The 13,234-nt window shown below is 43.8% G+C and overlaps 1 protein-coding gene across 1 annotated transcript in view; it reads left to right on the plus strand.

The window, feature by feature from the left end:
• The window catches only part of LGR4 (leucine rich repeat containing G protein-coupled receptor 4), a 59,020-nt gene that overhangs the window by 16,768 nt on the left and 29,018 nt on the right, over positions 1-13,234 (plus strand). Inside the window, exon 2 of the mRNA XM_042837253.1 lies at positions 4,751-4,822. Within this exon, the coding sequence (XP_042693187.1) occupies positions 4,751-4,822 (72 nt within the window). The remainder of the gene's footprint in view (positions 1-4,750; positions 4,823-13,234) is intronic.

The raw sequence follows: 13,234 nt of genomic DNA on the forward strand, positions 1-13,234 counted from the left end.
TGTAGGAAGCCGTGGTGTGTTTGCTGGGTGGGAATGCAGCAGCGTTAATGCCTTGGTCAGGGAAGAGGTTGACTAAGCCTTGAAGTATTTGGATATTTCCTTTCTTACAAGAATGTTTCTTAGAAGTGGAAAAGGAAACATTTGCATAAATTGCATGACTTATATGCTTATTGTGAGTGCAAAATTAAGTTATGCGTCCAGAAAATGTTTCTGGGCTTTTCAAGCACTGGAGGTCTGTGGTCATTTCAGGGGCAATAAGACCATATTTAAGATTAATGAGGAATAACATCTATTGTAATTCAAAACACGGTTCCAAACATTTTTTCTAATTAAAAGAAGTGGTAAATGAAGTCTGGGAGGAGAAAACTGTGCTGGGGCCTGGCAGTAAGAATGGGAGCATATGGGGTAGCTGCCCTGGCCCATTGGTAATTGGGCTGACCCCTGCCTAGCCCTCATCAGAAGCTGGGGAATACAAGTTTTAAGCTCAGTGCCAAACACTGGGCCATCTGTGTGCCGTTACTTTATGCTTGTGAACTAATGGCACGGGTCGAGGTGAGCAAACCTTGCAGTGAGAAATGTGTGGTGTTGCCATCCTGGGAGGTGTTCAAGAACCATGAAGATGTGGCACCGAGGGACGTGGTCAGCGGGCATGGTAGGGATGGGCTGATGGTTGGACTTGATGATCTTAGTGATCTTTTCCAACCTTAATGATTATATGATTCTATTCTGTTATGTCTAAAAGGTAAGAAATAAATTTTTTGACGTGTCACGTCACCATTTTTGAAATTCAGACACTGCTGCAAGGTCACTTTCCAAGTGTAGGCTTTTCTGTGGGCATCATCTTTCCTTTTCTTGATGTTTGTTTGCCTTGGCGTTTGTGATTTTTTAGCTGCTGGGGCTGGCATGCCTGCATATAATAGATCCACATATTGTAGTTGCATTAATGGAATTCACAGTCTGGGCAATTAGTGTTCAGTGTGGTGTCTGTGAAGTAACGCTTCTGGAAAGTAATTGTTAGCTTCTTGTTATCAGGGATATACAGGAAAACAACAACAACAAAAAAAAGCCCGATGTTTTCTCTTTTTAATTGAATGAATTTAATTAAAATTTAACTGCTGACCCTCCAGGCTTTCTGCACTTTCATTACATACCAAATGTGATTAAGATGTGGGACACTGTTAATGTAAACTGACTTGCTTTGTCCCCTGAGAGTTTTTATATCTCTCCTGAAGGAATTGGCCAAATGGGAAAGTAACTCTGAAGCTGAGGTGGAGTTCAGCTGTTGGTCTCCGCTGCGACTGCCTGCTGGGATATGATTTGGTTGTGTATAAATTGGTTTTCATCCTGTGAGCACGTTCCTCCAAGGGGTTCAACGCTGAGCCCCGCAGCGCTGCTTGAACCAGCCTGGTTCACTTGGCTCGGCTTCTGCTCCAGCCCGCCGTCTGTCTGTGGAGCTCCTGACCCATCACTGTGGATGCAGCAAGCACTGATGCTGGCCCAGCGGAAAGAATCCAGTACGGAGTGTGCACAGCTCTCCTGTGAGACCTTGTGCAGCCAGAACTGTTCTTCTGTTGTCATGTTTGAATTTTGCTGTTATTTGATTGCTGGTAGAGGTGCGTGACTGGCAGTAACGAGGTCGTAAGAGAAGCACTTTTGGGACTTGCACTGGCTTGTGCCCTCGGAGCATTAGTGTCCTTTTCTGAAGCTTTGTTGGCTGGACTTAACCTGGATTCTGTTCCAAGTGATGACCACTGCCATACAGCTGCGTATCGGACCAGCAGTTCTTTGACTGTCTAAAAAGGGGGACAGGAACCATTACTGTGATTTTCATGTTCCCTGTGGTAATGGACAACGCATTGTTGCTGAGTGTTTTCCAGCACTGTGTTGTATTACATTTTCAGTAATCTGGCTTATTTAATGTTTGAGTTTTTTAAAAATACTAACAACTGTAGCTTTTCCTATTACTGCTGAAGCTAGATCAGTGTTACTACCTGGGGAATTTTACATAAGAGTAGGACCTTTTACCTAATTGTTTTTGTACAAGTAGGTGGGAGGGCTTTATTCAAATATAGATAACTCTACTTAAATCATTTTGTAAGTGTTATAATTAAATAGCTCAGTGGCAGAGGGCCCAGAACTTGGAAAAGACTGAATGGAGCCTGCAGTATTACATGCTATTATCTATCAGCAAACAGGTTAAGCTTGCTCAGAGGGAGTATTTTATAGGATTTTAAAGGTGCCTTGTTGAAACACGATCTTCTTTCCTTCAACAAACACTCCTCTCCCTCCTTCCCTTTCTTCTAAGGCTCACAAAAGATAGGTGGAAGGACAAAAAAGTTAGCCACTCCTGAAGCATAGGGGAGCACAGAAGTATTTCAGGTTTATTTTTTAAGCGGCCCATTGCGACTGGCTTTGGCTGAGGTTTTCCTTTTCAGTTGCTGGCTGCTGCAGGTAGATGTCCCTTAGTTCAGACACTCCAGCACTGTTCTCCTGTTCTGTGCTCATTAGTGGGTGTTGCTGTAGCTTTGCCAGGCGGGAGAAATCAGGCTCTGCTGTACCTGGGAGAATGAAACAATATTGCCCTGTAGGTTTCTGCAAGATGCTTGTGGTTCATCCTTCTTTCTGTTTCCCTTGTCCGGAAAGAAGACTGAAACTTGCAGGGTAGGCCGCAGCTGTTGTCCACGTGCGAGCCTGGTTGATGGCTCAGCCACCCAGCAGTAGTGCTGTCGGAGGGAGAAGCAGGCTGTTTACTGCTGTTAATCTCTTCTGCCTGAAATGGCGAAACTAATTGCAACGATAGGGCCGTGATTCATGCCATCCCCTCCGTGCAGCTTTATGTTGTGCAACGCATTGCCACCTTGGGCTGCTCATTGTTGCAGTTTCGGTGCCAGCTCCGTGCCTGATCACGCCCTGACCTGCCCCAGCCGAAGGTGGTAAGAGAGCAGGGATTTGCGCAGCTCCTCCGTACAGATAAGCCGAGTTAATGGCTAACTGCTGGGAGCTGCAGCTCTGCCTGGCCGCGCTGCCAGCGGCGTTGGGCCCGCAGTGTGGTGTGCTGGGGAGCTCCTATCCCAGCAGCAAGTCTGGGGTGCAAACCCACCGCCTTTAAGATGCGTAGCTGAGCTTCAAATGTACACTAAACGTCAGGGTAAGCAGGGTTTTTTAACAGTTGCTCTGCTATTATGTGCAGAGCAGTCCCCAAAGAACAAACCCTAGTGTGCCCCTGCTACCTGTCTGCTGCTGTTGCTTCTGTTTGAGGCAACTTGGTAATAAAACCAGCTTTGCATCAGAGCAGTGGGGTAGGTACACCCTGAACGTTCATATCGTAGCACTGAGTTTGGAATCACGATGCATCTTTTTGTTAGAAATGCAATTTTGCTGAAAATGAGATTAGAGTTTGTGGATATTGACGATGCTTCTCAAATCTTCATCGTTAAGGTGTTCTGATTAGTGCTTATGTCCAGAGAGTCTACTGTGCTGAAATGATAGGTGCTAACACTTGGAGCTACAGACAAAGCATTCTTTGCTAATTTCAGATCCCAAAGAAAGCTGAAATTACATAGAATTTGGACGCCAGCCATGCAAGATGTCTACGTGATTTCCATCAACTCTTTTGAGGATTGCCTGGGATGCTTCTGAAGATTGGACCTTTCTGGCTCTAGGAACTTCAGGGCTGTTGCTTTCAGATGGATGGGATTGCGTGCTTCTGTCCTAAGAGGCACCGTGTGTTGCATGCAGAGCCCTTGACAAGCTGCAATGTGTCCATCTGTGAAGTGCTTTCCAGTGACAGCAGTACCAAGGAGCATCACTGACTCTCCTTAAACTCACTGAATTTATGCTTAAACAAAGAAGTAGCAAAGTATAAAGTAAGAACTAGTGTTATTTCCTGAATTGTTATTAGGCAGTTATTAGTTTAATTATCGAGCTGAATTGGTTTTGTGCTACTTCTTATACTGAGTAATGGTTTGCTTTAGGAGGAGATTATCTGTGATGGTTGCATAGATGTGAACTGAGGTGACGGCACCAAGTTTGCCACTTATTCCTCATTTGGAAAGCAGAAAGCTGAACAGGTCTGCATACCTATCATGTAAGCACTTGCTGCTGGCCTGCCTCTGCTCATGGCCTGTGAGTGAAATCTGCTTAAAGCTATTACCTTGAGGACGCCTATAGGTTTTGTAGGAAGGAAAAGAAAAAAAGGACAGTGGTGGAGCTGGGACATGTTTCTGTTCCAAAAGCTGTTTGTCAGGAGCTGTTTGAGTCCCAGTGCATGTCCCAATTTATTTTTGTGTGTTGTTTTTTAAATGAAGGCATTGAGGGGTGAAAATCTGAATGCTGGGTGGCTATAATCTTTAAAGTTTTTTTCTCATATGCTGTGGTTTTAGAGCGGCCTTAACCATGTGTTGAAATTGTGTGCATGTGGAAGTTGGTGAAAATCAGTGCTGGGGATAGCAGCACCATATTGACTCTACCATGCATGCATACCCTGTAGGCTTCTGGTCTTTTTGTTAGCAGAAAACATTTTTACCAACACCTCATGATAAAGGTTTGTTTTGTTTTGTTTTGTTTTTGCTGGGACTGGAGTCTTAACTTACTAGCCTTTGAAAATTTGGCTTGAATATTTCTAGAAAGTTATTGGAGTTTGATGCTTGAAAGCTTCTGTTTGTTATCAGACCACCTCCACCAGTTTTTTTTCCTAGAGTGTGAAAATCTCTTACCGTTTGCTGACAAATCTCTGTTTCTTCTTCCACAGGGATGTCAGCATGAACAACATCACCAGGCTACCAGAGGATGCGTTCAAGAACTTTCCCTACTTGGAAGAGCTGTAAGTGTTTTTGCACGAGTTCGTTTTGCTATGACATCCTATGGCCGTGTAAAAGTGGAAGGTGGCTGGGGAAACAGCGCTGAGAAAAGTTGTGAACAGAGAAAGCAATTATGCCTTAAAAAGAAATAATAATCCTCTACGTGTTTGGAAACCGGAACAGTAAATGCTACTTACAAGGGACTTTTTACGGTAATTATTTTAATCACGGCTAGAGTGATGACACATCCTAATTACAGTGTTACCCGAAGATGATATGAGAGGTGTGTAATTACCATTGTTTCCGATGGAGCTACAGTATAGCTGTTGCATAACTTCCATAAAATACACGTTGTTTCATTTACTGAGCAGCTTGCTCCCTTTGCCCCTGCAGGCTGCAGAGGCAGTGCTCAGGAGCACATCCTGACCTGCTTCAGAACCTTGAGTTTTGTGGTTCAGGACTTTTTATCGCTGTCCAGCTCCCACAGCCCACTTATGACCTGTCCCTCTCTCACCTTTAGGTTTTATTTAGGTGGTACCTGCACTTCTGAACTTTAACCCCCGTGCTCACATGCCCAGTATTTTGCTGAACCGAAGCGTTCACTGGGTTGTCTTTGCAGCTGAATCACTCCTTAACAGCATAGCACTAAATGGGTTTGGGTTTGAGAGCTGTTTTCAGAGTTGATAAATACGGGGAAGGCTTTGACTTAGTATTTCAGTAAGTAGTGACAAGTGACTTCTGTCCGCCTTAGTTTCCTGATCTGTAAAGTAGGGTAATGGTTCAACCTCCAATAAAAAGCAGCAGGGAAGGCAAAACCACTTTTTGCTCTTGCATTTTCACTATGCCAAAGTAGTATTTCACATGTCAAAGACTATTTAAAATACAAAATAAGGCTGTCCCCGTTTGTGATTTTGCAGAGACTGGAACTGTGAATTTCATGTTAAGAGATTCTGTTCTCGATAAATGCATCTCAGGGAAATAATAGTTCATTTCTCAAGAAGAGACAAACCCTTACGGAGTAGGGAAGCGTTGTTCCAGCTTCTAAAGAAAAGGAAACTGAAACAAAAAAAAAAAAAGCCAGTTGTAGAGGGCAGCAGGTTAAACTGATACCGTCGGAAAATGACAGATAAAACCTGGATCTTCTGACTCTAGTTATCTGTTATAACTGATACATCTGTTCCATCTCAGTGGACCAAAACTATGCAGAAGCTGATAGAGATGGCTGTAAAAAAGCTTGTCTTCCTGAAGGCTTCTCTGTGTGTGTTCCTTCTGCTGCAGCTGCACTGTTGGGTCTAATAAGGAGTTCTACCTTTGCTTGAATTTTGGTCTCTGGTCTATGCTGACAGTGTAGCAGCTGCCATTGGTAATACACTTAAATGTCTCTGTTTCCACTGTGCTTAAGTAGCTCTGGTTTGGTTTTCAGTGCAGTTGTGAACGTCAGCTGAATTGCATTTGTGGTACTTTTCTTCCTGCTTACCAGTTTTGTTTGCTTGCATCTTACTTTAAGCATAGCTTAAATTTATAGTAAATTCTAGTATACCTCGGGGAGAAAGATTTATTTACCAGGATTTCAAATGGTGCATTTGCATGATTGACATGATATGAGAAAGGCTACTGCATGGCTTGAGTAATCAATTGAAAAAAAAAAATTAGAGGCCTGGGGGAAGCTTGCTTGGCTCTTGTATTGGCCAACGCTCCCTATGTGCTTTATAATATGTGCTACTGTATGTATGTATCTTGTTTTGTTAGCCTATATTTGTAGTGCTTTTCTTCCCCAAAACGTTTAAGTCCTATTTCACACCACATGTAGAAACAGCCAAAAATGCTGTTTTCTCAACTCCATCCCCAAGTTGAGATGAGTGTGGGAGCCTTCGTTTGTTCCCTAGAAGTAATTAAGCAATAAAACATAACTGGTGGGTGTGCATATTGCGTAACTTCCATAAACCCAGGGGTGTGTCAGGAGGTAAAGAAAAAAGGCAGAGCCTTCAGCCACCATCTGTGTGCTTATAACCTAACTGCTCTCTGCTACTTGCACCTCGTTGTCCCCCCGAATTCCGATGTGTCATTCCTCAGGAGGGAAAAAAAAAAGGCTGGCATTAAGCTCAGAGTTCTGTGTGAACACCCAAAAGCTTTGAAAGCTTACCTTCTTATCTGAAATAGCCAGCACCAAACAAGACACGCCTGGGTTTCATTCTGCTGATTCCATTTTCTCTGTGGGACGGGCTGCAGAAGTACAGACATTCCTGGTCTTCAGTTTTCCTGGTTGTTTCTAGAACAAACAGTCATACTTCCCGCTGTACAACCACAATTTTCCCTCTGCACTCACAGATGATTTTCAAACTTTCTTCCTGGATTTTGTTTACACTTGAACAGATCCAAATTCTGACTGCCAGGCACTAATAAAACTGCTTTTTCAGCACACAGACCTGGGTGTGAGTCTCAATGCCAAAGAAAGAGAGACAGAGTTAAAGCACAGTGGTGTTGAAATCTGTGCTGAGAGCAACTTTTCCATCTAGAACTTTTCCCAAGAATTACATGCCTACAGCAAATGAGAATCCCACAAACTAATGGGAACTCAGTGAGTACCACACCACCGAGAACAGCTGTAACTCCGTGCCGGGGATGAGCCCCAGACACCTTTCTCTTTGTATCATTCCTTAGCCCTGCTGTTTGTCAAATCCTCCAGCCTTGGAAGAATTAGTATTGCAAAACAGTATCGCAAAACTTAATTGAGTGTAAATGGAGCACAATTAAATGTATTATGTAGGAGGTCAAGTCTTGTGTGGTGCACATGTGGAGAAGATTGGATTAAAAATGCATTAGGAGTTCTTTAATATTGGGGTTGTCATTTCCTTTGTGCAGTTTGGTGGTCTCAACAGTCTTCAGAGCATCGTTTTCCAAATCCTGTAGTAGCAACTAACAGTGAGAGGAATAGCATAGCAGATGTGTGAAAGCTGGCTGCTTCATTTAAAGATGCCACATCACCGAGGCACTGACTTGGGTGCCTTAAACTTATGCATCTGGTGCTGTTTCCAGGCACGATGGGTTGTCTGAGACATCTCCACAAGCCTGGTAGATCCAACACACCGATGATGGTGACCGATGGCCTTCTGCAGTGGCACTTGGAGGCCAAGTGGAAGGAGACTGCCTTGTGTGATGCTAACTGGCTGTGCTCAGGGCACTGGGTGCCCTACATAGTGTTGTATTTGCAGATACCATCTGAGTTTTTGTGCCATGATGATACCTGAGTACTACTAGCAGAAACAGGCATTCCAGCTAATCTGCAAGCAGCATCAGCCCCTTGGGTTGTGTGCTCCTTGTGCCCCTGCTCACCAGCTTGTGCATGTTGCAGCATAGTGCACTTACCATGTGTTTGTGGGATTCTTGCACTATTTATATATGTTATAAAAATTCTCCATCTCTGTGTAACTGATACCCATCTGGAAGTAATTTGCAAATGACTGAAACAGCAATGGTCAGAGCCAGTGAGGAGCGGACCACCAAGGGCTTTGCCACAGCAGTTAAAGAAGTGTGTTCTCCAAAAAATGTTAACATAAATGTGATACAGCCCTGAACTTGGTATGGAAACTAAAAATCCTTGAAGAATTTGGCTGCAGTTTTCTAACCACACCTTAAAATATTTATAGAAAGCTAGAGGAGGAAAATATAGTTAGACAATGTAGTGTTTTTAGAAAGCAGAAACCATTGCAAATGTGAATTTTTAAGTAGAAGAGCTGGGCTGCACAATGTTTTGGTGCTTTTCTAAACTGTTTTAGTTCCTTGTAACATATAAAATTATCTGAAGTAGCATAAGGGGTTTTGATTGCATGATTTCTATTCACTGCATGGGTGAAATATCAGCTGGATTAATTATAAATGGCTGTCTCTCAGGGAAGCAAATTGCAGTGATTTTTATTCTTGGCCAGTTTTCTATTTTGACTTCAGAAACTTGCACCACTCAAACAAAGCGAACGTCTCCCTGACTTAATGACCTTTTTACCTTGTTTTGGTTTCCACCCTTTCAACGTTTTAAAACCTTCCCTTCTTCTTTGCCCTGGGTAGAGCTTAAACAGTAAGGCATCTGCCCCCTGAAGCTGTCAGCCTTGAAGCAGGGCACTGACCCCCTCTCTGGGAGGGTGAGGAAGATGCTCGCTGCCCTCTGACTCTTGTAGTTTCGAAAAGTGTACTGCCAGAAAATCATCACTCCTGAAGGCACCGAGAGGCTGCGGTGCTCGATGACCTTGCAGATGTGTGCTGTGCCAAGGTCTGTTTTGTTTCTGCTTTTTTTCATATGATACAAAAGAGTCTGTCTTCTGTGATGGTGTCTTCAGATTGTTATTTTATTGAGGCTTTTATTGGCGGGTGAAAGTGGTTCCAGAGAATTAAAACGACAAAATGGAAGTCTTAATCAATAAAAGGTTTCTCCTTTCTGAAATGCTCATCTGCTTTTTGAGAGGTGAGTAAACAGCCAGAGAGAGAGTGAGCATGCAACTGTAGTTTTTCAGGAAAAGAAAAAGTCCAGCTGAGAACGGAATGACTGTTTATTATATCCGTGCTGATTACAGCACTAAGAGGTCTTTCTTAAACATCTCACTCACCCCCTCCCCCAGCCAGAGTCTCTGATTGTGGCTTTTAATTGACAAAATATATTTTGAGAGTGTAAGGATTAATTAAAATGCATGCTGGCAGTGGAAAACAGAATGTTTTTGCCATAAGGTTGTAATCAGGAAGTATCTGCAAGGGAAATGTCTAGGGTTATTTTTCCTCTTGACTGCAGCTGAAGATGACCACCTGGCTGAGACGTCACAGCTGCTTGCTTTTGTAGTATCTATTTCAGTATGTAATTTAGATGATCCCCTTCCTTCTAATTTCTGCCTCGGCACCGAGTTGCGTTATCCTCAAGGAGGGAGAGGGAGCGTCTGTCTCTTTTATTACGTTGGTTTTGTGAATAAGACACGTCTTGGAGTGAGGCCAAGGCCACCAAGGCTGAGCCGGTAGTTTGGGATGCAGTCTTTTCTCACCTGGCTGCAGAACGTTGTGTGGAAGGAGGCTTGGTCTTTGGGAAGAGTGCTTTTTGGGATTGCCTGATGGTGCGATTCTTCGCTCTTTTGTAAATACAGCTAAGGGGAAGCTGGAGACATTGGGTCCATCTTGAGTAGGAAAGTAAGAACAAACAGTTTTCTTGATGCCTAGCTGCCATGTGGTCGCCGAGGCTGTGCTGAAGCATCCTCTCGTTCTCGTGACACCAGCTGATATGGCTGGAGTCAACAGGCTATGCTAGACTCCATCCAGCTCCCACTGAATGCACGTGGGACAGGCGGGGAGCTCCCTTCAGCTGCTCCTTTGGCAGGTCAGTCAGCTGGGCCATCCCTTGATGGGATGTCAGAAATAGCTGGCTGGCATGGGGCTGGGAGCTGATGGGCGCTTGGCATCCGTCTGCCAGCTCTGAATATTTGAACAGCTGGAAGAGGCAATTTCTTCAGTTGCTCCCTCCAGCCTGAATTCCAGGAGGTGAAGTTCTAATGAAGAAAATGCGAGGTGTAGGTTTCACATGTGTTAGCAAGTTGGGAGCCTAGGCTTTGACCACCTAGCATACATTAGGAACATTTGCTGCTTTGTGTGTGCTGGAGCTTTAGAAAGCCTGTCGGCATGTTGTAGCTCGCACCATCAAATTCTAGTCAAGACAAACCTTTAGGCAAAGACTCCCAAGTAGAATTAACCGCAGTCAGTGAAGATGCTTTTAAACATCACCTACCCGGTCTGCGCGAGATGCTAAATGATGTTTAAAAACACGTTGGCCAACCAGTGTTTAATTAATGTTTTCTTATCTATGTGAGCCCTGAATCAGTTTTATTCTGGATTGGTTTCAGTCCTCCTGATGTGACTTAGAAAGTTCTCCTTGTACCAAACAGTTGCGCATCTTTGCTGTCTGAGGGGATGAATTGTAGTAATTCCATTATTTTTAGTAAAATTTCCATTATTTTTAGTGTGTATTTCCATGTAATAACTCTGAAATTCATCGTGGTGGTGTGTAATTATACCAAGACATGTCAGCTTTAAGTACGTTTGAGAGGGACTGAAGCTTTTTTGTTATCTGTCACCTATAGTTGGTGTTCAGCAGGACTTTCACATGCACCCACACAGGAGCTGGCTCAGCTCAGCTGCCCGGAGGCTGAACTTTGCAGGCCTGTCCTACACGTCTGGCTGTATTACGCTGCCTGAGCACCAGTTTGGGGCTGTCTGAAGGCATAAACTAGGCGAGAAGTTTCTGCAGACCCACTGGCACCTCAGAGGCTCTCAGGCTGGAGGCCTCCCTTCCCACAGAGACCCCAGAGAATGCCTGAGCTGTTCAGCCCAGCTTTTCCTTTCAGCTTCTGGAACTGAGCATGAGGGAGAAGACAGGAGTGCAGGGAGCCCCAGGCTCCAGCCCAGGAAAGAATCACGTGTAGCTCTGGTGTTATGGCATGGTAAGAAGACACGATTGCATCACTCTTTCGCCTGCTTTCTTCCCTCCTTTTGAGCGGTTGTTGATTTTGATATATTTCTGTGAGTGCTGTGAGTGCTGAGGTTCTTACCTAATTAGCATCAGCGGATTTTATCTTTGTGCTGATGGAGTAACCTGTGCTGATATAAAGTTCTTCTGCACCTCCTTTATAGAGGTAAAATTCTTCTGCACCTCCTTTATAGAGGTAGATGTTTCTGATAAAATATTTTGGGTTTCTTCAGCTTTTGCAAGTTGTTGGATAACCTGAGTCTTAACCTTTACTCGAAGAACCATCGTGAAAATGACTCCTATTTCTCAAAGGTTTTCATTGTGGAGACGTCTGCAAAACCTGGCTGTTGTATTTACCTGTTACGTGTCTGAAGTGGTTAGAAAACTGGCAGCAGAATTAGTTGCCACATGTATGCAGATGTAAGCCACTTCCACGTTTAGCAGTGTCACCCGCTGTGTGCGTGGTCATTCAGATGTCCCGTGCCTGAAAGTACAGTGAGTGTCAGGGCAGCAGACAGGCTGTGTGGACAGAATAAAGCAGCTTTGAGGATCTACTGTCTCAGCTGTCGTTGGAGTGGGTGCCAGTGACTCTAGCTGAAAACTTAGCAGTAGGACTGTGGGCAGGCATTAGACTTCTTTTTTCATCAGTTTAGTTTATCGTTTAAGTCTCTGATCAGGAATGCATTTGGAAAATAAGCCATTACCTTGGAGTACAGTGTGGTTTACAGAGAGCTGTACGTGCTCTCTGACAGCTTTGGGATGAGAAGCGCCTACTCAGCTTGATGGAGTTGGTGAAGTTTCAGCACTGTTTCTAGTTAAAGACTTTTTAAGCTCCTGATGTGCCTTGGCTTACATGATCGCTATTTTATAAAAAATGGTTGAGATTGTGTAATAATGAAACTACTGCAAGAAAGGGAGAAGGGGATGAATGTGTTTTCTGTTACAGAATAAAGTGTCTGTTTAGTTAGGCTAAATTGGCATGGAGGAATTGGAGTAATCTGTAGGTTATTGATTTCCTTCACAGCAGTGCAGCAGGCTGCAGCTGACAAAGTCCCAGAAGGGCCATTTGCTTTGCACAGATAACAAAATGAAATTCAGTTCAGCAGTGGGGCTCCCATTTACAAGTGTAATGGGCATTGCTCATTACAGTGTCTCCAGTGCTTTTCAGTTGTTGCAAGTTAGAAAGTGGATATAAGATGGTCATTTTCGTCTTTCTTTGTCTTAAATAATCGGACATTTTATCTGTGTTTTGCTCTTAAGAATACTGAATTCTGTTTCAAAGTGGCCACTTATCTGGAAAAGGTGTGAATAGGTTTGTGTGCGAAGCCTGAAGAACCCTGAAAAATCTGATGGTTGGGACAAGTATATCAGGATGGCAGAACATTAGGAAGGTGGAAGATGGCAAGAAGTAAAGAACTGGCAGAAGTGCAAGAGGGGAAGCAATGGAATATTTCCCTTTAGGATGAAAATAGTTAGAAGTTGGAGAATTAAAAGGAGGTGTTGAGGGAGCAGTGGCAAATGGACTGTGATGTGATGTTGAGTGGGAAGCTTAGGTCTCACCAGAAAGCAGCTGCAGTGGAAATAAAGCATCACGTGATTTTTTTTTAATGACGTGTAAGGATTGTGTTCTGTGCGAGTCTTCGGGTTTTCTGTTGAGAAGGTAAGATTACAGTGTGTCCATGGAAGAAGAACCTCTGTTTTATCACTGGAGACCAGATTTGCAGGTAGAGTTAGGAGCATGCCACAAAGCAAATCAAAAAAATCCCACACGAAAACAAAAAGCCCACAGCAAAACTTCTCTCTCTCCCCATGTGCAAGTGTGAGGCTTTCAGAAGGACAGAACAAGGCTATTCTTTATCAGTAACCTGAGGATCACCACCATCTGGGGCGAAAGACAAGCAGAGTTTTCCAAGATGTTCATATTGCATCCTACCAAAATGAG

This window comes from Centrocercus urophasianus, unplaced genomic scaffold, assembly GCF_019232065.1.
Source record: "Centrocercus urophasianus isolate 14NV4802_14NV808 unplaced genomic scaffold, USGS_Curo_1.0 seq_7, whole genome shotgun sequence".
Classification (NCBI taxonomy): Eukaryota; Metazoa; Chordata; class Aves; order Galliformes; family Phasianidae; genus Centrocercus; species Centrocercus urophasianus.